Source organism: Giraffa tippelskirchi, chromosome 2 (assembly GCF_054371585.1).
Source record: "Giraffa tippelskirchi isolate mGirTip1 chromosome 2, T2T-mGirTip1v1.2.pri, whole genome shotgun sequence".
Classification (NCBI taxonomy): Eukaryota; Metazoa; Chordata; class Mammalia; order Artiodactyla; family Giraffidae; genus Giraffa; species Giraffa tippelskirchi.
Window position 1 is genome coordinate 96,270,300 of NC_137276.1, and position 27,355 is coordinate 96,297,654.

Here is a 27,355-nt window from a genome sequence, read left to right on the forward strand (position 1 = left end):
CCCCTACTTTTTTGGTGTGCATGCATTTGCTGACTTTATTATTTTTTTTAACTTAAAATTTTTTTTTACAGTAGGTCTTTTGGTTATCTATTTTAAATATAGCAGTGTGTGCAAGTCAATCCCAAACTCCCAATCTATCCCTTCCTCAACCCTGCCCCTCTGGTAACCTTGAATTTTTTCTCTAAGCCTATGAGTCTGTTTTTGTTTTGTAAATAAGTTCATTTGTATCATTTTTTAAGATCTCACATATAAGTGATATCATATGATATTAATCTTTCTCTGACTTACTTCACTTAGTATGATCATTTCTAGGTCCATCCTGATTTTATCTGTCAATTCTTTATCCCATCTTAGAGTTTCATGAGTACTGATTTGGTCTTTAAACACTGCTGTCTCAGTGAGAGGGCTTCTCCAATGGCTCAGTGGTAAAGAATCTGCCTGCAATGCAGGAGACTTGGGTTTGATCCCTGGGTTGGGAAGATCCCCTGGAAGAGGGAATGGCAACCCACTCCAGTATTCTTGCCTGGAGAATCCCATGGACAGAGGAGTCTGGGGAGTCTACAGTCCATGGGATTGCAAAGAGTCAGACACGACTGAAGCAACTGAGCACACACGCATGCTTGTCTCAGTGAGTAGGGTCTCTGGGTTGACTATCTGGGTTCTTGGTGAACATGATTCCTCTCTGTTTAACAGGCCATGGTCTGGAGTTCCCCTGAACATAGTCTTTTGATCCTGAAGACCCCTATGAATATTCCTTGTTTCCTTGGAAGCCACTTTCATATGCACTATTGGCATGAGGACTTCCTCTCCCACCCCCTCAAATAATAATGCACTGGTCAGATTCCCTCAGTGGCAGTGCCGCTGCCTGACTAGGTAGTTTTGAGAGATTACCCTTACCACAGTTCCCTGGGGGGGCCTGTTATGGCTCTGGTGCTGGGATGGGATGCTGGTGGCCTGGAGGGAGGAGGTTAGGCTTTTGGCAGTAGTGACACAAATGCAGGGAAGGTGGGTCGCTGCAGAGAGTTCTTGAACATCTAATGGTCCAACCAGTGGAGGTGAATTCAGTGAAGGGAACAGCAAGTAAGCGCTACCCTCAACTCTCAGTGGCCTGTAGGCTTGTGAGTGTGGCCACATGTCACTGGGAAGCATTACATTCAGGCTCATCACTTTTCAAAAAACAGCTAGTTTCAACTCACTTCCTAGGACCTGCTGTGTCCCATTATTTGGTTTTTACATGGCTTACACTGGTTCTATCATCCATAACCAGAGTCCAGGAGACCTCAAAGGGAAAGAAATAGGATCAGTGAGCATTTCATGAAATTCAGACTTCAATGTGATTTTACCAAGTACAATACAGACAACATCAAAGCAATTATTTTTTCGTTTTCTTCTATTCATGTGCAGGGGTGAGGCTAATTCACAGAGACAGTGTATCATTTCACTAATACATTATTTATTCTAACTATATTTAGAATACCAAATATATTTAGATTACAAAAAAAATAAAAAGGAAAAAGAAAAAATCCTTTTCTTGTTCCTCCAGAGACTCTTTCTGGCTTGTGACAGAAAGAGGACATGCAGTGGGGAGTCCCGCAGATGTTAGCAGAGGTGGAAATGTTGGTTTCCTCCAAGTGAAATCACTTTGGGCCAAGTAATGTTAAAGATCACAGTGTAAGAAAACTCAGATAATGAACTGCAGATATGATAAATATTTTCCCCTTTCCCTATCTCTTCTTCAATCAGTGTTTATTAGTAGCCAAGTGAGGGCTGAGGGTGGGAGGGGAGGCAAAAATCAAATAGCAGAAAATGATATCTTTTGATTGACTCATTTTTTCCTTTCAGAATTGTTCTGGGGGATCAGTTGGGAAATAGATCATCAATGAGCTGTTGGCTAGAAGGAGGACGGACATTTTGCCTAAGTGATCTAAGTGATTGATAGGAATTCAAACCATATTCTATCATCAGATTAAAAAGGTTATGTCAAAAAAAAAGAAATAAGAGGACTGGAAGATGTGGGCTGTAGCCTCTAATGCCACATGATAACTTAGCGTTTTGTGATGGAACGTTTAGAGACAGAGACATGTAGCCAAGACCATCTGGCCTCACCACAGGAGAAACCAAGGCTTTCTAACTTCCAACTGTGAGTCAAAAGCTATGCGAAGTCAAGGTAGAATTCCTTGTTTTGGGGTGAGATCTTGTTGAGGGGTTTCTTCTGCCCCTGCCCGGGTGACTTGGGGTGAGGGCTACACGTAGTCATACTTGGAAGGATGAGACTGTCCCTCATCCTCTGTGCGGGCACCCCCATCATATATCTTCTTGTTTCTGGTGTTGGACTCAAAGCCAGTGCTGGCTTTGAAGCCTCCAGGCCTGTAGGCGACATTGTGGCCTGAGGCGTGGTAAGAGACGGCTTTGTAGCTGAAAGAAAAAGAAACACTCTGTGACCAATTAGAGATGTATTTGGTAGCAGGACAAATTACCCATTTTCTCTAGGATGTCTGACTTGTAGCACTGAGGGTCCAGTGTCCCAGGAAACCCTTAGCCCTGGGTAAACTGAGACAGCTGCTGTTTTGGGCTTTGGGACACTGGCTCTTCAGCCTCTGCAGTGGAGCAGAATTTCTTGCTTTGTATTAGAGCTGGGGGTTAGTGACCAGTGAGTTCCATCTGTTCATCAATTCAGATGAAGCTGAACCAGAAACAATGTTCAGGGGAACATGGTTATGCCAAAGAATCATAGAATTTGTAAGCTGATCAGTACGTATGAGCAACCAATCTCTGCTAATCTGCTCAGTATGTGGATGAGGTAACAGAGGCTCAGAGAAGGCAGATGACTGGCTAGAGGTCACAGGACTGGTGAGCAGGAGAACCAGATGGACCCAGGTCTCCCAATCCCAGTCCCAGCGAGAGAAGTACAATAGGTGTTCTCAGCAGCAGTGCTACTAACGTTTTGAAACTGAAAATCTTTGTTGTAGGGGCCTGTCCTGTGCTGTGCAGGATGTTTAGCAGTATCCCTGATCTCCACCCACCAGATTTCAGTATCACCCAACCCTCCACTCCAGAGCTGTAACAATCAAGAATCTTTAGATGTTGCCAAATATCTCCTGGGGACCAGGGCAGAGGTAGGGGGTGGGGAGAGGTGGGGAAGTGGGTACAATTGCTCCCAGCTGAGAATCATCGAGTTACAGAAAACTGGAGTTGGGGGATTGCCTAGAGGGCTGTTTCGTTTTTCCTTCTATAGCATCACTTCTAAATCTGCTCAGGCTGACATATTCCTGTTCTGATCTTTAGGCTTCCCTGTAAAAGATAAGGTTCATGATCCTTTTGTCAACAGCATTCTTCTGTATACATATGCTGATCATTCTGGCTGCAAATGATATGTTAAAATGGACTTGGATCAATGTCTGATTACATTGGGATGGGGAGACTCACTTGGTTTCCTCGGGGGCCAGACCTCGGCAAGCGATGCACATCAGCACACCCCCAATCAGCGTGAGGCCTCCAGCGACCCACCCCACGAACAGAGCCGCACCAAAGGTGTACCTGGGTGGGGAGACAGTGGCTATGAATGAGGCTGACTCAACTGCCCAGGCTCTACCCTGTGAATCTGGCCACGCTCATCCTCTCAGTCCCTACTTTCGGATTCCACACCCACTCCAGCCCGCCTCTGAACACACAGTCCTTTTGGTCACAGTCAACTGAATCAGGTGCTCTGAGATCAGAATTGGAACTGAAGCTACTCACCAAAACAGTTGTGCGATTCTTATGCCCCTAACATTACTCAGGCATTGAATTCATCGTGAGTCTCTAATTTCAGAGAAACACTTCAGGAAAATTCCACTTCTTCCCTATTGGCAAAGGGAAGTGTCTTGAAGGTTTGGTAAGAGAAGTTTGAGTGATATGGGATCAGTCTCAAGTTATTATTTCAGAAGGAATTTTGGTCTCTTGAGTTCTTACTGTGGACCAAGAAGCTTTCATCATCTCTAACTCAAGTAACTATGGTAACCATCCATGCCAGGAGCATGGATGCTGTTTTTTGAAAGACCTAATGTGAAGAGACCATTCATTTCTTTATTTACTTGGTCAACAAGTATTTATTGATCTCCTACTATGTGCCTCCTACTGCCTGGTACTGGGACAGAGGGGTGAACAAGACAGACACAGACCACACCCTCATGGTGCTTCTGTTCCAGCCCACACTGAATTCTAACCTGTGGAGGTCTGACTCTAAAACTAGTGACCTTCCCCTTGTCAATTATATCGAAACAGGATTATCTGAGAACAAAAATCTCTGAAGTTGCCTGTCCACGAGACATAGGCAGGTTCTAAGGAGATAATGTAAGAGACCAATGGTGGGCATTAGCCCTGGATCCCCAGTAGTGGGTGACTTTTCCAGGCAGGGGCAGTGATACTAGGCATCCAGATACTGCAGACAAGGTGGGCTCTTCTAAGTAGGGTGACCAACCATCCTGATTTGCCCGTAACAGAGAAGTTTCCCAGAATCTGGGCCTATCAGTGCTAAAACTGGGTAAGCTCCAGAATAACAGTGACAGACTTTATTTTCTTGGGCTCCAAAATCACTGCAGACAGTGACTGCAGCCATGAAATTAAAAGATGCTTTCTCCTTGGAAGAAAAACTATGACAAACCTAGACAGTGTGTAAAAAGCAGAGATACCACTTCACTGACAAAGTCCGTATAGTCAAGACTGTGGTTTTTCCAGTAATCATGTATGGATGTGAGAGTTGGACCATAAAGAAGGCTGAGTGCCTAAGAATTGATGCTTTTGAATTGTGGTGCTGGAGAAGACTCTTGAGGGTCCTTTGGGAAGCAAGGAGATCAAACGAGTCAATCCTAAAGGAAATCAACCCTGAATGTTCATTGGAAGGACTGATGCTTAAGCTGAAGTTCCAATACTTCGGCCACCTGATGCAAAGAGCTGATTGATTGGAAAAGACCCTGATGCTGGGAAAGATTGAAGGCAGGAGGAGAAGTGGGTGACAGAGGATGAGGTGGTTGGATGGCATCACCGACTCAATGGACATGAATTTGAGCAAGCTCTGGGAGATGGTGAAGGACAGGGAAGCCTGACAAGCTGCAGTCCATGGGGTCACAGAGAGTCAGATATGACTTAGTGACTAAACAACAACAACCACCACCCAAGGAAACCAGGATGAGTTGATCAGCATGCTTCTAAGTTGTCCTTGTAGTCAAGAGATCATGGGAGGACTGTAAAAGAGGATGAGGGCACCTTATGGGGTTCATATCCTTCCCATTCTTAAAACAATGCAGGAACACACATGGTGAATGGAGTTCCAGGGAGCCAGAGAGTAATGGATTTATCACATGCTCATACTCATCTGTCTTCCATGATGGTGTTGCTGGAGAAATACCAATCATATCCACTCCAGAGATGATGGGTCACTTAGGTATAATATTTACATGGCTCTCCTAGAAAAAGATCTTTCTCCTTCAGGAATTTGCTGCTGCTTCTTGCTATGAAATACATTCCTTTGAAGTGGCTAAATGAATACAGGTGTTGGAATTCCTCTTGCATCTTTGAAAAGTTCTACTCTGCTTGTGACACCAAATTACAGGTGAGGTTTCATCTCCCTCTGCTAGGCTGTGACCTCCATGAGAACGAGGACTTTGTTGTTATTCCGAGAACTCAGAATGATTCCTGGCCCACAGCAGGTGTTCGATACATTTGTAGAATGAATGAGTTAATGAATGAGAGAAAGAGCAGCCATACAAGGAAGAAACATCACTTTTTCACCTATATTGCACCCCACTCATTTCTATTCTAGCTTTTCCCTGTCCCTAGCTGGGTTCCTGTCACTGACTGGAGATGTGGGGGTGATGCTCATTTACATGCTTGGGTTAACAGTGCCTGTCTCATTGCCACCACAATGGGGCCTGTGTAAGAGTGTTAGATAAATACTGTGAACTGTCGCTGTATTTCAATGGAAATGTCAGATCAGCCTCAAGTCATATCACCAAGGATATTTCACTGAAATGAAGTTTATGAATTTACAGATCATTGTTGATTTATGATATGGCATGGTTGCCTCTGATAAATTTTTGCTATTTCAGGCGCTGACAGTCACATTAGGCATATGTGCTTAATCGGATTTTTACAACAATGTTCACTGAGAAATACTGAGTCTAGATTAGGAGGTTACCTGGTCTGAACGGTCTGCACCATCCCCCCCATGCTGGTGTACATGCTAGCTGTGGACATCCAGAAGTTAGTAACCAGCATGTTGGCAAACACAGACACTCCAGCGATCGCACAGAGACCTGCAAGCAAAGAACAAGAAGACTCCGGGGTCAGCTTTAAAGGGATCACATTGTGAGGCAGTGTATGCTTACATGAGTTTAGATGAGCAGCTTGCAGAATATTCCATTCCTATAACAGAATGGTCAATTCAAGCACTGATTATTGACTTCTCACTATGAGTTGGGTTGTCTCTTATCTCTACTTGTGGAAGAATGGCTGTGTGTGCAGAAAGAGATTTTCCATCTCAGGACAAGGGGTCAATAGTACAAATATTAATATTTGGGGCCTCGTCCTTTGACAATGTCAAGGGCTCTTCCCTTAAAATCATTTTGTAAAGTCTCACCAAAATAATGCCTTTAGGAATAGAGTCACATGACTACCTTAGACTTGAGAATCTCCTATAATGAGTCGAGGCTGGCAGCTAAGAGGGACCTTAGCACTCGTGGTAATTCTGTAGAGTGTAATCAAGGCTTAATCTCAGATCTTGAAGCCCAGTGTGTAAAGCTCTTACCCATGTTCAGACTATGCTAAGTAGGGAGAAGCTGTGTTTTCTCTGCCGGAATGATTTTGCTTTGACATTCCTGGATGTGTATCCGAAAGAGGGATCCCCAGGCTCCTTGTTTACCTGCGATGATGAACATGATCCCGGAGGTGAGTGTCATTTTGGCTTTGGCAGAGTCATCCATGTTGCCAATGCGGATGCACTTTAAGGAAAAGATGGCCACCAGGAGGCTGATGACACTCAGGACGATACCCACAATCATCAGGGCTCGCACTGCCTGCAGCATGGCTGTGGGACAAGGGGCAGGACACAAGCAGACAGATAAGACCACTTCAGCCAGATTGATTAGGCTCTGGTTTAATACAACAGAGAAACTACAACCAACCAATACCAAACTTCTGAGAGGCAGAAAGTCCAGAAACTGTGAACCTTGTCATTGTTAGGAGATACAAAATTGTGGAAAGTGCAAAACCATCACTTACACTCCCCTGATTGATGAAAAACACGCATGCTGATGTCTATAGAATGAGAAAACTATGGACTGTTGGAGCTGGGAGGGTCAAGGGAATTTAGCTATTAAGAATATTAATTATTAATATTTCATCTCCTCATTTTAAAACCTGATAATCTGGGATCCAAGAAGGGGAAATGGCTTGACTAAGGTGACATTAAAGATTACTGATAGAAAAAAATTATTAATAGAACTTATAGTAAAACTGGGTTGCTTTATCTTCCAATTCAAATATGTTTCTTCTCTAGTCTTTTCACAGGGGCTCAGTGCTTCATAGCGTTGTGTCCATTTCCAGAAAACTCAATTTAATTTATAGCCTATAATGAAGCAAAGTCACTAGATGCTATACCAAGGGCACTGTATCATTGCCTCTTCCCAAAGGGACTATTAAGGTCATGGTGAGCTGTATTTGGGGCCTATATAAAAAGATGATTATATTAATCTCAGGTCTTTCAGCACAACCACAGTTTATCAGCAGTTCCCTTTCCAGGAATCAATGGAAATTCTTTGTCCTCTGGGGACTCTCTTGCAGTGACCTCCCCTCCAGATACTTCTAAAGTGGTTTCTAGTGCCTCCTTAAAGTGCAGTGAGTCTTAGCAACAGGTTTTTACTGAGTGAACCCCCCTGCCATGACTATACATGGGATGACAATAATTAACAGGTCTCTGCCCTCATGGAGCTTATGCCAAAGTGGGGAAAGACGGTCATCAAACATGTCCACTACAAGCAAAATGAACTTTATAAAAGGAAGACAAATGAGTTCTTGTGTCTTCTAGAGGGAGAGACCAGTAGGGTGGGTAATTCTGGTGGAACAGAACTGAAGAACCATGTGAAGCAAAGCAGAGAGCTCTGTCCTATCCAAATTGTCATAGCCAATTGCTACTTTTAATTGAAAGCTATTAGAGACTTTTCAGACATTAAAAAACTGAATCCATATTTTAAAAACCCTACAATGTAAGTAATATTATTTAAAGAAATAGAAACTCAGAGGTTAAATAACCTGTCCAGACACACATATCAAAGGAAAAGCAGAGCTGGGGGGTAAAACTGGAGCTGTCCCAAAATAGTTATTTTCCCATCACAGTACATTGCTCTGAGGTACTTTATCCTGGAAAAACAGGCAGAGTTCTGGCTGCCAGCAAGGTACAGGGTCCTGTAAACTCCTAATAGAATGTATCCTTCAAACTTGGAGACTCGGCCGTAAAATGTCATCCTCTGAAATGGATGCTAAGAGTGTATAAAGTAATATTTTCCAAAGGTCATCTCAGGGAATTACCTGCCCCAGGAGCGTATTTATAAATGTGACTCACAAGACAAGGAAGCCCTGGGAGAAATTCTTTCTAATCTCTATGCAAAGATTTCCATCTCAAATATGGCCAATATCCATGGAACTGCCTGCTTATTCACTCTAAGATGCGTATCATAAAGCAATTTGTCATGATGGGAGAATTGGCAATCAATGAAAGACACTGAAAAGAGGAGAGGTAGATCATGCGGAATTCATTAAAGAGCCTTCTGCTGTGTCTGAGGAATGGAGCCCTGGGAACTTTCTCACCAGGTAGGGAGACAATGGAAACCAGATACTCTAGTTCTATGCCATTGACCTCCATTCCCTTTATTCTTCTCTCTAAGAAAACTGATTTTAACTTTGCTTCCTTGCTGGGAAGAGATTTCTGTAGGCATCCATCATCAATCTTGGTCCTGTTAACAAGTATATTCCCAGAGTAAATGTGTTGGTTTACAGTGTGGCTCAGTCCTCTAGGATCTGACCATTCACTCCTGGGAGAACTGATGAACACTGGCATCTTGGGCTTGCAACTTTCTGATGCTAGTGTCATGGTGACCCCAGGAAGCTGAAAAGAACTCATGAGGGTTTAAGAATGGCCTTTGGTTCTACTCCTTAAGAGGGCTCTAGCATTTTACCTCTGTTTTCCAATGCCTTGCCCAATGGCTTTGTTGGCCTCATACATACTGAGAACAAACACCCCATCCATTCCCTCACTGGCAAATGCAAGCGTGTGTCATCTACTCATGTATTCATTTACACCTTTGTGTATTCACTCAGCATGTTGGTATACTCTCATAGTCATATGTTAACAGATTCATGCACTCATCCATGAATTCATTCATTTATTCATCAAGAATTTTTTAAGCTCAAATTCTCTGCCAAGCTCTTTCCCAGGTGCTGTATGAGGAATAAAGTTTCATGAGAAATAATCACTGTCTTCAAGCAGTTTACAACCTGGGAAGATTATATTTTCATTGGAAATACTGAACCTTAAATGTCTTTTCACCTTGGAAGTACCTTGGCTAAGAAATCATAATAAACCACTTTCTGACATCACCCATTGTGTGGTTCTAGTTCTCTTTCACACACACACACAATTAAGCTTCAGAACTGTGGTTCAAGAAGGTTAGTTCAGGAGAGGACATTGTGGGGAATCCCCAGACTTCAGGAAATATCCTTAGGGCTCTTCTGTTTTTGAATGTTGCTACCAGAAAACCGGACATATGAGAGGAGGAAGAGACTTTGACTTTCCTTCTATCTTGTCCCCATGGGCCTTTTATGAACTTCAAATATACTCAGAAGCCTATTTAAAGTTGTAATAACTGCTCTTGTTCTGATATCTTAAACCTTAAGCCATTCAGAGAACAAAATCTTTTTTCCATTTTGGGAAGCATCTGGCAAGGCATCTGGTTAAAACAACCAAAATTCAATCAACCAACTAACCAACCAACCAACGAACCAAACAATATTAACCAAGTAGAATAAGAAATGTCCCTTCCTCATTCTATGAACATTATATTTATCCTGAGCAGGGATGGGGTCACTGAATCTCTTTCAATTGAATGGTCTAGTATTTAGTCTCGAAAATGTATCACATATATGCTGTGACTGTGTCTGTGGCTGAGATATGTGGTCTACCCTGGCATTATTGGACTAGAAGGGATGGCAATGCCAGCTGGTAGGAGGTATTAATAAAAGCTCTGGTCTTGCCTGATGTGGACAGCAGCTGCTGCTGTGTGTGCCACAGGAGCCCTTGGGTACCAGAGCCCCAGTTAGCCTGTTTTGGCCAGTCTTTGCCTCGGACTCTCAGATGCCCTCTTGCCTCTGCTGGGTCAGATTAAGGTCAGAAATAAGATCTTATTTCTTTTCTGCTTTCTCTTGATTTCTGGATTTCTGATCAACACTGGTACTTGCTTTGAATCAGGTCCACTGTGACTTTGAGATCCTTTTTATTTTTAGAATCTCATTCTATGGATAGGATTAGCTTACTCCTACCACTTTCTTTTAGCCTGTGATTGGACAAAGATAACCCTGTTTTATATTTTGTGGAACCACTGTCAGAGCCAAAACTCTGAACCTGGATGGATGAATTAAGCTCTTCCTTGCTTTGGAGACCCCTTGGGGAGGGGTTCTTCTGAGGGTGGGGGCTGTGATGGGGGCAGTTGCCAGAGTGAGGGACAATGTTCTTTACTACTCACTGCTAGATCCCCTATGTTTAGTAATGACCATGGAGCTGCCTGGTGGTGACTGGAACTTCCTTTCCATCTGGAAGACTCTACCATCCAGGATTCTAATCCTTCTCCTTAGATACATAACCAGAGAAATGGCTCCTAAAGGAGGTACATTTCTCTTTTAGCTACTCTGTGTCTTATTTGATATTCTGAGCAAGAGGCATAGGTTTATCAGCTGATAACAGGTGAGTCAACCAGCTCTGTAGACTGATTCCCTGCACTAAAGGTGTGACTACAGCATTCTTTCCAATGAACAAAGACATATTATCAGAGCTGAAGGGTGGACAGGATTCAGAGCTGACAGAAGCAAACAGAAAAATGGGAACAGAATGTTCCTTCCCTGTTGCTATATATCTTATTCTCCCAAAGTAGCTATGAACTGACAGGCAAGGTGTCTTTGGACATGGTTCCCAATCCTGGCTGTACCTTAGCATCTCCTGGGGAAACTTTTAGATAAATATTTATGTTTTGCCCTGATCCCTAGGAACTTTCATTTAATTGTTCAATAACATAAAACTGCAAGGAATAATCTGGGAAAAAAGCCCTCAAGAGGGCATAGGAAGAGGTACTCAGAATGGGGAGCTGAGAGGAAAGAGTTTCTAGTAGCTGATATCACTGAGGGTGAGGGGTGGGGCTGATGAGACAGCAAGTCACCAAGTGCCAAAGCCTGGACATGGAGTCTTCTTTGGGATGGGGAGGGGAGATGACCCATATCTTCAGGCAAAGCTTGGCCTCAGATTGGAGGCAGGTAGGTCTGGTGGAGGAGTCCAAAGAGGGGGATCCCAGAAGAGGGAAGTCTGAGGCCAGACCTTAGAGGAAGGGCCTTCAGAACAAGGTGGGAGGGCCTCGATTCTCCAGAGATCCTGAGGAACCCATATGGCGGTCCTTTGCATCTCATGAGATCCCACAGACTTCATGCTACCAAGTGAGTGTCATTAGGCAAGTCTTTTAACCTCACAGAAGCCAAGTCTCCCCAACTCTGGAGTGGGATAGAGAGATTTCTTGCAAAGAAATGTTATGAAGATCAGATGCTGCTTGGTCCAGCATAGAACTAAGTCAGGATCTGTAAGATTCAGTTTCTTCCCCTTCCCTAAAAAGAAGCTATTTTTCCATAGAGAACAGAGTAGTAGTTACCAGTGGGGATTGACGAGGGGTAATATAGGGGTAGAGGAGTGGAGGATGTAAATAGGCTACAAGGATGTAGGGTACAACACGAGGAATGTAGCCAACACTCAGTAATAACTGTAAATGGAAAGTAATCTTTAAAAATTGTATAAAAATTAATTAAAAATAAGACAATTAAAAAAAGTAGTTATCTCTCTCCAACTCTACATGGCTTTGGCTTGTACTAATCGTGTACAAACCTGAATCCTTTCATTTGCTAAAATACAGTTGAGGATTTGAAAAAGCCATGTGTGAGAGAGTGTGAAGGGCAGGAGTGGAAGAAGATTTGAGAAGAGGAGGAAGAGAAAGGCTTGGACCAACACAGGGAAGAGATCAGGAAAAGTGGGCTTAGGATCTGGTGGGCAATGAGCAGGCTGATGCAGTGTAGGTGGGCTCTGTCCTATGGCCTTTTCAACTCCAAGGTGGGCTCCAACTACATAGCTATGACCATGTATGTTCCCACAAAGAAACGATGCCCCACCACTGACCAATTCATGCCAGGGTGTGATGCCCCTGCTATCAAATTAACAACCTTGGGACTTCTTTGGTGGTCCAGTGGCTAAGATTCCATGCTCCCAGTCAAGGGGCCCAGGTTCGATCCCTGGTCAGGAGTCAGATATGATATGTTCTAATTAGATATTGTATGTTTTACATTTGGAATTAGATAACAATTTTCAATGAAGATTAAAGATCCCAGGGGCTTCCCAGGTGGTACAAGTGGTAAAGTACTCGCCTGCCAATGCAGGAGACATAAGAGACGTGGGTTCAATCCTGGGTCCAGAAGATCCCCTGCAGAAGGGAATGGCAACCCACTCCAATATTTTTGCCTGGAGAATCCTATGGACAGAGGAACCTGGGGGGTTACAGTCCATAGGGTTCCAAAGAGTCGGACATGACTGAAGTGACTTAGCACACGTTTCTCTGGCACACACGTTGCAACTAAGAGTTTGCATGCTGCAACTAAAGACCCTGCAAGCTGCAGTGAAGATTGAAGATTCCAAGTACTGCAGCTAAGACCCAGTGCAGCCAAGTAAATAAATAAACATTAAAAAAAAAAAAAAAAACAAAACCATAGTAACAACCTCTACAACCACAACCTGAGGAGGCATCTTGATTCCTGGGTCTACATAGCTTTGAGAATCAAGAAGTCAGAGCAACAGCCTCCTTTTACATTCATGGTACAGGTTCTCTTCAGCTTTGTAGATGTGCTCTCAGTTCTCTGTGGAATCTCCTTCAGATGTGTCATAATGTGTACACATCAGATGTTTGTCCACATACTTAAAAAATCATGTTTGTGCTAAAACATGTCTCTTTTTTTAGAAGAAAGGGAAAGCAGCTTAACCCAAATCCAAGAGGTTCCTCCAGGTCTCATTTCAATTTTACAACTAACTTATACTAGCTCTACCTTTCAGGGCCAATTTCTTCCACTGGACATTGAGGAAAGACAAGCTGGTTTCACATACAGCATCAGGAGCGCTAGACTTTATGTGAAACATTAGCTAATAGTAAGAAGAAATAAACAAGATAGCTCCTTTCGAAAGGATACATAAGAGCAGTTTCATATTTTTTTCTTTATGGATTTCAGATTTTGTGAAACTGTTCTCTGAGTTTAATATGGTTTCCTTAAACACCCCCATTGCTGTGTGTGTCAATATGATTGACAGGTTGATGGGAAACTCCCTAGCTCTCCAGTGGCTGTTGTTTTTGCACATTGAGGTGGTAAAGGGGAAATGCACTCAGTTGTGTGAAAAAAATCAAGATTTCAATGCCTGCAACGGTGCTGAGAATCAGTGAAGAGTTCAGAACACAGGGGATGGGGGGTGGAAAGGAGAAAAAAAGGACCCTAAATAAATCTGGATATATAGGATATTTAGGATATTTACTTTGGATATTTAGATTCATAAAAGGCATCTGATTTTGGAGAAGAAAAAAACCTGGAAGATCAAATATCCTAACTGAGAGCTTTGGGTGGTGTAGACATGACAGTAATGATTTAATGTTGCCAAGAGCCAGATCTTGTAGAGACTTTTCAGAAGATCCAGTGGTTAAGACTCAGCACTTTGAATGAAAGCAGGGAGAGTTCAATCTCTGGTTGGGCAACTAAGATCTCTGAATGCCGCAAGGTAAGGCCAAAAAAATAAAAACAGCCAGATCTTGTAAATGGGTCACAGAGCATGTTTACACAAATGCCTTCTTGTGAGGCATTACAGACCTAGAGAAAGCCAGGTCAAGAGATGTAGGTGGCCAAGCTATGCCCTGGATCCCAACTCCTCTGCTTCAAATACAAGATCCTGCTACAGCAGCAAATTCAGTCCAAATATTTGCAAACATGCTATAGAAAACATCACTTGACTCTGATACCATCATGGAGGCCAGAAACATGAGTTTGCCAGGCTTTTGCCTCCTCTCCATCCTGTCCATTGACAGCCCTTTGTGTTTTCCTGCCACAGTCTCCAGTCTCCAGGGAGGGGAAATGGAAATTAGCATTTTTGTAAGTATCTTTATACTTAGTATTCTTGATTGTGCATTGTTAATGATATTACTATCAATGGGTCAGAGTGCCAATGCACCCTCTATTCTTATGTGCTCAAGCCTAGACCAATCCTTTCAACCATAAGGAAGCCCCTTCTAGCTGGAATGAGTGTGGGCAGGGAAAAGACAGAACTTGGAAGTCTTTCAGTCTGTGTTTATAGCCAACTTCTGCCATCCTCTATCCGTGGGAACTTGGGCATGTTACCTTGCCACTCTCTCTGAGCCTCAGTTTTCACTTTTGTAAAAATAAAGCTAATACATATTTCCTTATATTATTGTGAAGATTAAACCAGAGAGTTTATGTGCAGTCCAATAAACCATAGCTGTTTTTATTTCTGGGCACTGTCTTTGGAGAATTGCATGCTACACTGGCTGTCTGGATTCCAGTGCAGAGAATCCTGGGCTATAAATTATACAGTGCTGGTAATATACAGGTAAACAGTCCTGGTACCACCACCATTTACCTCATTCATCTCTCTGTAGGTATAGTACACCTAGATGAATGGAATTAAGTTATTCTATGGCTGTCAGTTCCAACTAAATGTGATACATTTTTATCAGATGAATGAAAAGTTAAGTGAGATTTTTGCAAGTAAAGAGCAAAGAAGAATTGAATAATTGGTAGTGGTGATTATGATGATTAAAGCATTAAAGTGGTATCTGCCTCATGCCTTTATAGCACTTGAAGGCTTACTTGTCTGCAGGAAGATAATATTCCTCCCTGAGTTCCAGGTCAAAATTAAGCTCTCTGCAACATTTTTACCTCCAGGCATTCCTCCCAGCTCCTCTGCTTCAGATGTCTCTTTCCAAGGCCCTTTATCATGCTCAAGAATGTGCTTTCAGCAACTGTTTCTGGTGGCTGCATCCCCTCTAGGTGCTGGGTCCTGGCTGGTTCATGTTAATCCTTTCAACCCCCTTGGGAGCCCCATAAGTATCCACAAGCCATCCTCTGGCCTCCTCTCTGGCTTCTTCATTGCCTTATGATCCTGCCTGCAACTTTTGAGGTTTTTTTCCTAGTCTTTTCCTTCTAGTAATCCTCCCGCCCTTCCCTTACCTCAGCCACATTTTAAGTCATCAAACAAATATTTGTATTTCAGGATGCCAATTTGCACTGTAGTCACTCCTGCTGCATTGAGGGCTGCTGCTGCTGCTGCTGCTAAGTCGCTTCAGTCGTGTCCGACTCTGCGCGACCCCATAGACGGCAGCCCACCAGGCTCCCCCGCCCCCGGGATTCTCCAGGCAAGAATACTGGAGTGGGTTGCTATTTCCTTCTCCGCATTGAGGACTGGCTACTCTTAAATCCACACTCTTCTCCATGGCCGCACATGATTAGTGATTTAAAGTATCTCTTTTTCCACAAACTCAGTCCCAGGAAATTGCTTTCCTGGCTTTTGGTGGGATGCAGTTTTCCTGAAGCAGACAGGCAGGGCAGGGGTTCCCTCTGTGAAGGGAGAAGCAAGGGCTGGGGGCAGCGGGCTGGTAAGAGATGGGTTAGGGAAGGAAGGTGAGTGATGCTGGAAGTGTGTGTCAGGCTGTCACATCTGCACCTAGTTAAGCTGAGACTGAGGGACCATGGAAGGTGTTTGGGCCTTGAAATATCCAGAGAGAGGAGAGCAGAGAACTGCAAGCTGGTGACTGAAAGATTCTGCCTGACCTTCTGCCATAGTCAAAAGAGCAAACATTCTAAGGAATAAAGGATAGAAACCTGAATGTGAGAAGTTAAGAGTGAGGAGGGAGGGATGGGAGAAAAACTTTGTCTTTTAGTTTGATCGTCAGTGAGCTAGGGAGAGAGAGAACTTGACAATGCTCTGAATCAGAAAGGTTTTCCAGGAAAAGATGATATAAGCGTAAGTGAGGAGGAAAGATGAAAGAGGCAAGAAGGGGAGGGACTGATCAGCAGGGGTGGCCAGACAAGAGGGTGCAGGGCCCTCAGAGCCCTGGTGGAGAGGCTGGTCTTAGACAGGTGGGAGGGAAGGAATCTTGTTCTGCAGAGAGTAGACTGTTGATGGGCGATGAGGAGAGATTCTGAGAGGGCTTACGGATGATGGGATCCCTCAGTAGAACAGGAAAAACAATGAGAGTGGTAGCAATGAGATCTGACCATGTTGGAGAGTGGGGCTATTTGGGATCCTCATGTGTGAAAAGATACAGAATGAGCCAGACATTGATAACGTGTGATGGGGTCCTGGAAAGAGGTAATTGAGCTGAAGTTATGGAATGTCATGCTTTAATTTTGAATACAAGGTCATTCTTACTTTTTTATTTAATAGTTAAAATTGAGTGTAGCTAGCAACTCAGCAATCCATGGTCTTGCATCTCCTGCCTTCTGACCTTTGCCCTGTAGCATCAGCCCCTCTCTGGGGCTTCCTTCCCTCCAGCCAGCCTCCCTTACTGCTTTAAGCAGATTTCAGTCACTGATCAGTCTGTTTCACAATACAAGTGACTTCTAAAGATGGAATAAACGCCCAGTTCTACTCTGACACCCACTTTCTATTTCTTTATGCAAATGGAGATAATTAATTGAATTGCTTTTGACAATTCAATTTCAAGGGCTTCATAGGCCTTGCAGTTTCCTGAAAATTTATCCCCATCTACCTGTCTACAAGGTATGTTTCAGAGAGGCAAAACCTAGCCCTGTTTTCCTTTCTTCAACAAACTCACATCAGGGCCACTCCTTGGGGCCACTGATAAGTCTAACCTTTTATTTCTTTCTTTGCTTTTTTTTTCTTTAAATCAAGTAGAGGTCCCATAATATCTAGAATGCAAAGTTCCTATGATTCCTATTTGAACTAATTATCTATTAAAAACAAGGATTTAGCTGATATCATCTTCAGGGGTGAAAGGATGTCATTTATAATTATATTTATATTCTGAGATTATTATGATTACCTTAGTTCTGTAATTATATTTTGACATGCATTGTTTTTTAAGAGTGCACACCAGAACCTCTCCACACAAATGCAGAGAAAGGATATTTGTAATTTAAAGGCAATATATACTTTCTGGCACCGACTGAGACTCTGACTTCTCAAAGGAAAAATTAACCAAATTGATAATGAAATTATATTAACTCCTGATAAATTTTTTTGATGGTAAGAAAATATACACCATCCTACCTAGCCCCAGGTATGTGCAGGCAAGAGCAAGTCACATGTACATACCTGCACACGAATACTTTTCTCCTTGAGAAATATCATCTATTCTAGTATCATGAGCCTGCCCTCACCATAGCCCCCTTGTTCTCATGACCCGCTTCCTCACTGGCGATTCCTTTGACCAGAGTGTAAAATCTTGGATGTTCTTCCCTAGGTCTGCAAAGCCCTCTTTGACACGGGGCCAACTTCTCCTCTTACACCTCTGATGGGAGCCAGTGCTGTGAGGGTCCTGCCCTGAGCCCAACTCCGAGGTCCCTCCTGGCTGCGGTGAAAGCAGCAGCCGGTTCCCGGCCTCACCTGTGCCCACGCCTACCTGGCAAGCCCAGGATGGTGAAGTAGGGCCGGCACTCGGTGAAGCCCGAGCTCTGCTGCACGCAACTGCGCCAGAGCCCTTCGTACTGGAACACGGCGGTGACCGGGTTGTCGTATAGGTCCTGGGTGCTCCACATGTCCATCTCCGTGGCAACGATGCAGCCGGCCAGGCCCAGGATGGACAGCAGGAAGCCCACCACTTGGCATCTGGTGGTGGACATGGCCCGCTCCCCGTCCTCCCGCCCAGCTGCCGCCTTCGTCCTGCTGTGCTCCCGGGGAGCTGCTCTGATCAGATGGTTTTCCTCGGCCCTCTGTGTTTGTTCACAGTGTTTTCCTTAGATAGTTCAGTTTCACTCTTGGTTCAAGGACATTATTTTTTCATTTGTTAGGGAAGCAGCTCCAAGAGGCACTTGTCTGGGGAGCGGCACAGGCCGGGTTGGTTTGAGGGCGCGGCAGTCTGAGTGGACCCCCCGCCCCACCCCGGCTCGGGTCTGCCCCGAGGGAAGAAGCGCAGCTGACTCGCGTCCCTCCACCCCTCACCACACACACAAGCCTTCCTTGAGGCCCTGTTCTCATGGGAAACCAGTTCGACTGACCTCACTTAAAAAACACGGCCCCAGAAATCTCCATCTCACACCGGACGTTTTCTCTTCACAACTTGCAAACCACCGTTACACTGACATCTTTCCATTTTGGTCTTTCAGAAATGGATAGAGCAAGTATTAATTATTCCCCACCGATAGTTTTAGGGGGAGAGGGTGGTGAGTCAAGCAAGGTACAAAGAGGTTAAGGTACTTGCCCCCGTGCCTTGCACCACAGCTGCTTAATTTAAAAGATGGCAAAGGTGGAAGTCCCATCTCAGCTTCTAGTCTGGGACTCTTTCTCTGCTTCCATGTGGAATGACTGGGGCAGGCAGAGTTGTCCCCACTTTTGAGAACAGGCAGCCATATCCTACAGTTATACTCTGGGTCTTCAGGAATTGGATCTGGGCTGGGAAGAAGCTGGGCGTTGTGTTGACAGACATCTCACCCTTTCACTCTTGCTGCAGGAACCATATGAAGACCATGTGGCAAGCAGACACAAAAGTTCCACAAAAGGCCATGAGGAGGAAACAGGCAGGCTGGACCAGAGACCCTGACCTGGTTACTGAGAGGCCTAGCACCTGCTCCTGACCCTGTCCCTAACATGCTGTGTGCTGGGTGACTGGGGCAAATGGCTCCACTTATGTGGGTCACAGTGTTTCATCTGTAACATGGGCAGGGTAAGCTGAAACACTTCAGAGCCCTTTCAGGTGTCATACACTGTTCTCTTCTACATTTTGCAAAAGAATCTTTGCTACAGTTGGTCAAAATGTCAGGAATTATAGAATCACCAAAACAGAGACTTGGCCAGAGATCAGCCAGTGTGTTTTGTCTACATAATTTGATTTTAGAATTACATTAGAGAATTGATGGACCTGCTACTTCCTGTGGGTGGTGTGTGTCTGGCGTCTGAATTCAGACACATTATAGCGAGATGTTCCTCGAATCTGGATGTCAAGGCCCTGATACACACCCACATACACCTATACCCCAATCTCTAGCCTATACACGTTCTCCAGGAAACAAGCCTGTGCATCTGGACATTTCAATGTTATCTTGGGTGCACCCAGTCACCACTCCCATGGCTTTATTCCCAGCAAACACAGAAAGCAAATATGCAAGTTCTCCCCTCTGATTTGAATGGGGGCAACACTCCCCTCAACCACACACCTTGCTTTAGGTTCTGTGATCAGGGTTTGCACGGTAAGAAGAATGAGCCAGAAAACCCCAAAGAAGAGAGTAGGCAAGAGTTATATGACTTAGGTGAAGTTCTGTTGGTGGCTCTGTAACTCCTGAACTGAGCTACAAGGCCAAGTCTAAAAGGTGGGGAGAGGGCAGCTAGAAGAAGTGACTCTGGTCTCTGATGGTGGATGGGGATTCACCAATTAGATTGGAAAATGTTGGAATAATTCAGGAATGATTCTGCCACTGTTTCTGTGGACAGAGCTCATTTCACTCTTATTTCAATTAAAAGTTAGGCTTTTTATTCACAAGGAGATTTATAAGAGTTTGGTTTCCAGTTGTTCGTTTTATGACATTTGTTTACTCCCTCACCCCCATCATTGACCACCCAAATGTAGACTGAAAATGGCAAAATTAAAAAGAAAAGGTTATTATAGTTACCTAGTCTCATTCGTGACAGTTTTACCTCTTCCCTACGAAAATGTTTTTATGCAAAATTTCAAGACAGAATAAAAAGATATTCAGGTAACAATGAATTAAGCTTTCTTTCTTGTTTGAAATGGTGACAGTGACTTTATATTTCTGGAGGAAGGAAAAGTTAGTTTTAAAGGTTAAAGTAAAGCTCCCTCTACTTAGGCAGAATATTGAATGAGTAGAGAGGGATTCTAAGTGTGCTGCTAAGTCGCTTCAGTCGTGTCCGACTCTGTGCGACCCCATAGACGGCAGCCCACCAGGCTCCGCCGTCCCTGGGATTCTCCAGGCAAGAATACTGGAGTGGGTTGCCATTTCCTTCTCCAGTGCAAGAAAGGGAAAAGTGAAAGTGAAGTCGCTCAGTCGTGTCCGACTCTCAGCGACCCCATGGACTGCAGCCTACCAGGCTCCTCCGTCCATGGGATTTTCCAGGCAAGAGTACTGGAGTGGGGTGCCATTGCCTTCTCCCGATTCTAAGTGTACACACTTTAAAAAATATGAAATAAGTATATGTTTACATGCCTGCAAGCTCAGTCGTGTCCAGCTGTTTGTGACTCCATGGCTCCTTTGTCCATGGAATTTTCCAGCCAGGAATTCTGGAGTGGGTTGACAAGTATTAACATGCTTTAAAACATGTGCAAGATGGGATTTTTCACTTCCTGGTGAGTTTTCTGTGCTCCAGAATGAGTGGATTGCTGCTTTAGCAGTCACTGCTAAAGAGTAATTGGGGGTCCACAGAGGAACATCTGGCTTCCTTGTTTATGGCAATAGGCTTTGTTAAAATATATTAAATGTATCTCTAATGATAATGACAGTTCATGGTCTGATTATAATAGTATATAATAATAATGATAACAATCCATGATCTCATTGTGTTTAACAATAATGGGTCTGTTTCAACTTTGTTTAATCACTTTTACAATGGAGCAAAAAATTTTGCTGACTTCTTGAGGGGAATCCTCCCTATATTCAACTTTAAATATGATTCTGGTGTTGCCATTTCAGGTTGTACATTTTCAGGAGCTTATGTTATTTTACTGATTTGGAGAAAACATTTCCCCTAATTTTTCTTTACCTTGTTATAGGAATATTAATACAACAATATCTATGCTATTAGGCAAAATGGCAGTCAAATAGCAATATAAAATATTATAGCTAGGAATATGGGAGGAGTTAAATTAGTATTATTAGCAAGACAAATGATTCATATATCCATTGATTCTTTTCTTTTAAAATATTAACACACTTTATATTCTTAACTTCTGACTCCACCTTTTGGTGTTCATAATAGAAAATTTAGAAGCGGGAAAATGTTAACAAATCTTACTCATAGTTTTAAACCCTAGACAAAATATCTGGCATACTTTCTTTTTAATCTATTCTCTGTATATATTTTTTACATAATTAAGAGATCATACAATTTAATGTTTTTCTCTTTTCACTTAATTCCATACATATACAATTAAAGTACTTTGTAAACATTGTTTAATATATTTAATCTTAAATATTTAATTTATGAGTATGTTAGTATTTCATTCGGAGAAGGCAATGGCACCCCACTCCAGTACTCTTGCCTGGAAAATCCCATGGATGGAGGAGCCTGGTAGGCTGCAGTCCATGGGGTCACTAAGAGTTGGACACGACTGAGTGACTTCACTTTCACTTTTCACTTTCATGCATTGGAGAAGGAAATGGCAACCCACTCCAGTGTTCTTGCCTGGAGAATCCCGGGGACGGCGGAGCCTGGTGGGCTGCCGTCTATGGGGTCGCACAGAGTCGGACACGACTGAGGTGACTTAGCAGTAGTATTTCATTATATAGAAATGCTGGACTTCCCTGGTGGTTCAGACAGTAAAGAATCTGCCTTCAATGCAGGAAATCCTGGTTTGATCCCTGGGTCGGGAAGATCCCCTGGAGAAGTGAATGGCTACTCACTCCCAGTATTCTTGCCTGGAGAATTCCATTGACAGAGTAGCCTGATGGGCTACAGTCCATGGGATCACAAAGAATCGGACACAACTGAGCGACTAACTCTTTCACTTTCATATAGAAGTGCAACTATTCACCAAAACAGCATCTATTCTTAGATAATTAGACTTTACCCCTCCCGCAGTTTTTAGTTTGTATGAAAAACAATGTTAATGATAAACATTTTTCACATGACTCTTTTGCCAGCATTTCTGATTACTCTTTTAAGACAAATTCCTAAGAGAGGAATTAAGATGTCAAAGGGTATGAGGCTTTAAAAAAACTTTTTTTTAAAAAAATCTTTTTTATGTAGAGGAAGACTTTTTTTCTATGAATTTTATTCTTAGTAACAGCATTTGAAAGATCTTGCCTCACTGAAACCCTTACCTGCTTTGCAAATTTGTTGATTTACATGATCGCATGTTTAAATTTGCATTACTTTGATTATTAATGAGTTTGAAACTATTTTTTAAACAAATATTTGTGGAGAGTTTGTTTTTCTTTTTCTTCAATTATCAGTTTATACTTCTTCCTCATATATTTACTGGAATTCGGCATTTTTTCTATCAACTTACATGAATTATTTGTTAAGGGTCTTAATATAGTGTTATGATTACTAAAAAGATATTTTCACATTGAATATTTGCTTGTTAATTTTTTTCGTGGTTTTAGAAAAATACAATGTTTTCCATTTATATGTTCACAGTACCTGGCGCATAATAGGTGCTTAATAAAAATCTGTTAAATGATGTAGTAAAATGAGTGTTCTTTTCTATGGTTAGAAATTTATTTTCCATTTAGAAATGATACTAGAATTATTTTTAGAATTTTAGAAAATTTAAAAGTGTTTTGTGTATCTTTACATTTAATTAATCTGGAACCTGTTTTGGTTTGTAGTCTATGATTCATTTTTTCCCTCAAAAAAGCTAATCAATAATTTTTACAGCACTTATTAAATAACTTTCCCTTTCCTCATGCTTCGTAAAACCTCCTCTACCTATATTAAATTCACATATATGTCTTCCTAATTTTAAACTTTGCTCCAATTACCTGTGTCTATCTTTGGGACAAAGCACGCTTTTAATTATCACAGCTTTAGAATTTGGTTGAATATCTGGCAGAGTTAACTCTCTACTTTTATGTTAATATTATACTTAAAAAAACATTTAAAAATTAATTTCATCTGCTTCTTCTTATAGATAACCACTCTGCCAAGCTCCCAAGGGAAAACTCTCACTAGCATTTTGATTAGAATTCTTGTAATATTATCCTTACAGGCTTACGCTCTGCAAAAAATCTGCCTGGGTTTGAATTCTCAACTGCCACTTACTATCACAGTGTTGCTGGGAAAATTCTATAGCCCTTTTGTGCTTCAGTTTCCTCATCTATAAAATGGACATAGTACCACTACTTACCTCATAGGGTTGTTGTGAAAATTAAAGTAAGTATGAGGTAATTTATGTTAATTTATATAATCACACAAATTAGATTTAAAATATAAATTCAGTTCAGTTCAGTTCAGTCGCTCAGTCGTGTCCGACTCTTTGCGACCCCATGAATAGCAGCACGCCAGGCCTCCCTGTCCATCACCAACTCCTGGAGTTTACCCAAATCCATGTCCATTGAGTCGGTGATGCCATCCAACCATCTCATCCTCTGTCATCCCCTTCTCCTCCTGCCCCCAATCCTTCCAAGCATTAGGGTCTTTTCCAATGAGTCAACTCTTCGCATGAGGTGGCCAAAGCATTGGAGTTTCAGCTTCAACATCAGTCCTTCCAATGAACACCCAGGACTGATCTCCTTTAGGATGGACTGGTTGGATCTCCTTGCAGTCCAAGGGACTCTCAAGAGTCTTCTCCAACACTACAGTTCAAAAGCATCAATTCTTTGGCGCTCAGCTTTCTTCACCATCCAACTCTCACATCCATACATGACCACTGGAAAAACCATAGCCTTGACTAGACGGATTTTGTTGGCAGAGTAATGTCTCTGCTTTTTAATATGCTATCTAGGTTGGTCATAACCTTCCTTCCAAAGAGTAAGTGTCTTTTAATTTCATGGCTGCAATCACCATCAACAGTGATTTTGAAGCCCAAAAAAATAAAGTCTGACACTGTTTCCACTGTTTCCCCATCTATTTGCCATGAAGTGATGGGACCGGATGCCATGATCTTAGTTTTCTGAACGTTGAGCTTTAAGCCAACTTTTTCACTCTCTTCTTTCACTTTCATCAAGAGACTCTTTAGTTCTTCTTCATTTTCTGCCATAAGGGTGGTGTTATCTGCATATCTGAGGTTAACATATGCTAATTTCTCAAACCAATGCCTAGGACAGAGTAAGGTCTCAATATGTTTTATTATTATTATAATACAATTAGTTAAATATATTATTTATTATCCATTAATTAGGAAGAAATTCACATTTTTATAATATCCCTATCTAGGATCCTGTAGTATATATTCCTTTTAATTGACATTTAAATTTTCCTTAGTAAACTTCCTTTTTCATTTTTTTCTTGCCTAACATTTAAAGATATTATTCCTAGTGTTTAACAAATAACATTGTATTGTGTTGCCTCACAAAGAGGTTTAAGTTATTTTAATTCTCTTAATACACTACACTCTCTCATGCCACTGTGTCTGTTCCAATAATGTTTCTCTCTTTCTGAAAAACCCTCTACTTCTTTGTCTTTCTGGGTGACTCATACATGTCATAACTAACTCAGCTCAGCTGTCATTTCCTTTGGGAAGTCTTCCTTTCCCTCATGTCTACATCCTGCACCATATGAGGCACTGACTGTGCTTTATAACAGTGATTCTTAACTGGGGCCGCTTTTGCCCCCAGGGGATATATGACAAGTCTGAAGACATTTTTGCTGTCTCAACTAGGGAGGGAAAGGTGCTGCTACTCCCATCTAGTGGGTGGGGGCCAGGGATGCTGCTAAATATTCTGTAATGTGGAGAACAGCACCATACAAAAGGAATTATATGGCTTAAAGTATCAATAGAGCCTAGGTTGAGAACCTTCGCATTGCAATGGTTTGTTTATCCTCTGTCTCTCTTTTAGATTTATGAGCCTTTCCCCATGTGCAGACAGTTTGGGACATAGTAGGTACTCAACAAATGTTTGTTGAATGCATAAATGTTCTTTCTAGTGCCATGATTTCTGTGTTACTGAGTTTTAAAATTTTTTACTTTTATTTTTTTGTGTGTGTTACAGTTATTTCCTTATTACTTCTGTGTGTATGGGAAGATCAAAGGCTTTAGTTTTCCTTCCTGTCCCTGCCAAGAGGGGACCTTGTCTAAACTCGGTCAGTCAAGGATAGGGTGGGTGCCAGTTTTGGTTCTAGCGAAATGACTTTGTCTAGGAAGGTTGACTGTCAGTCCAGTACCTCGCGTTTCTCTGGAGGGTTCGGTTGTGCTTGACTTCTTCCCTCTGAGCCTAAGTATCTGTGTTTGCATTCTTGGGAGTGTGTAGCTTCTCCACGGAAATTAAAAAATTCTGTGCTTTCATTTCAATGGCAATGGAAAAAAGTTAAAGCAAATATGTTCCAGACCCTCAGGCTGGCCACTTACAGTCTAGGTTTGCGTAGGTATATATGATCATGTTTATGCCAGGAGTCAGTGAAGTGAAAGCCTTAACTGATCCATGAACAAAGGGTTCATTCCAGCTCAAATAGAAATGGAGTCAGGGGAATTTCTCCCACCTTGTGGCACTGGTACTACTACTTAGACACCTGTGCCCTGGTGGTCAATTCTGCAGGAGCATCACCAACAAGCACTGCACGTCCTATTTTGCACAAACCTGATTGCAACAATTAGTGGTGGATGGCACAGTGGTAAAGAATCTGCCTGCCAATGCAGGAGACGTAGGAGATTTGGGTTTGATCCCTGGGCCAGGAAGATTCCCTGGAGTATGAAATAGCAACCCACTCCTTGATGGCTCAGATGGTAAAAAATCTGCCTTCAAAGCAGGACACCTGAGTTTGATCCCTGGGTCGGGAAAATCCCCTGGAGAAAGGAATGGCAACCCACTCCAGTATTCCTGCCTGGGAAATTCCATGGACAGAGGAACCTGGCTTGCTACAATCCATGGGGTCACAGAGGGGGACACGACTGAACACACACACTTGCAAATACACAGCAGAGAAATTTTCCTCCCCAGATCCCAGAAATAATCAAGTCAATAGTCTTAGAGCCACATTTCAGAAGCACCGCATCCCAACCTCAACTCAACTGAACAAAACCATTGCAAAAAGCATCACGTCACAGATGCCTCATTACCACGGATAAGAGAGGACAATTCCCTAATGAAGTGGTGGCTAAGGGTGAGAGATGCGAGTACCTTGAATTTATTAATACCACTTTGTAAAACAAACTCATGTGAATAGGGAATCTGCATTAATAATACTAAAGTCAAAGCTTTGAGAGAGGTGAAATACAAAATTGAACTGTATTTTTGTCTTATTAAACTCCAAGTGAAACCAATAATATCCCTAACACTAAATGAATTTTGACATTTGGGTTTATTTAGTGGTATTTACATTACAATTGCAAATGTGGTTTTGGTTCCTTGTATAAAATTTATGTGCATTAGGAATTTAAATCTATTGTTATATGTGTCTATGTTAAAGTGACATAAAATGAGTATAATTGAAATCAATATTGAAGGGCTGCAAGAATTTTTTTCTTTTAAAACAAATTTCTACAAAATTCTTTTTGAAAAATACTTCTCTGAACTATCTAGCGGCAGGATCTTTACATATGAACACACACAAAGGTTCTAAGAGAAGGCCCTAAAACAGTTTCAGTCTGGCCTCAGTTTAGCTCTGTGAATGTGGGCAAGTCACTTTGCCTCTCTGAGTCTCCATGTCTTGACCTGCAAAATAAACATGGTGTGGGGGGTGTTGATAGCTGTTGCTACTCTAAGATGCCCCCAAGACTGCAGCCTCAGTCTTAGGTAAGAGGTGAGGCTAGGAAGGTGCCTTTGCACTGGGGATTTCTGCTTTGTGTCTGAGAGCCGAGGGGCTCCCTGTGAGGGCTGTGAGCTGGGACTGGGGTGCAGGTAGGGCACAGTCTGAGCCCTAGCTCTATCTGCATGTGACCTTGGGCAAGTCACCCCAGCTCAGCTTCCTTGTTTCTAAAAGGGTGGTATTGATAGCAACAAGTTCATGGACGGGGTGGCT

The 27,355-nt window shown here is 42.5% G+C and overlaps 1 protein-coding gene across 1 annotated transcript; it reads right to left on the reverse strand.

Moving 5' to 3' along the window:
• Nucleotides 1-58: 58 nt before the first annotated feature.
• On the reverse strand, nucleotides 59-18,303 carry CLDN18 (claudin 18). The gene is made up of 5 exons (XM_081531866.1): nucleotides 17,970-18,303; nucleotides 6,899-7,063; nucleotides 6,176-6,293; nucleotides 3,427-3,537; nucleotides 59-2,415 (listed from the first exon to the last, which is right to left on the reverse strand). Exons 1-5 carry the CDS (start codon nucleotides 18,187-18,189, stop codon nucleotides 2,244-2,246), a joined length of 786 nt encoding a protein of 261 aa, XP_081387992.1. The 5' UTR covers nucleotides 18,190-18,303; the 3' UTR covers nucleotides 59-2,243.
• Between the last annotated feature and the right edge of the window lie 9,052 nt (nucleotides 18,304-27,355).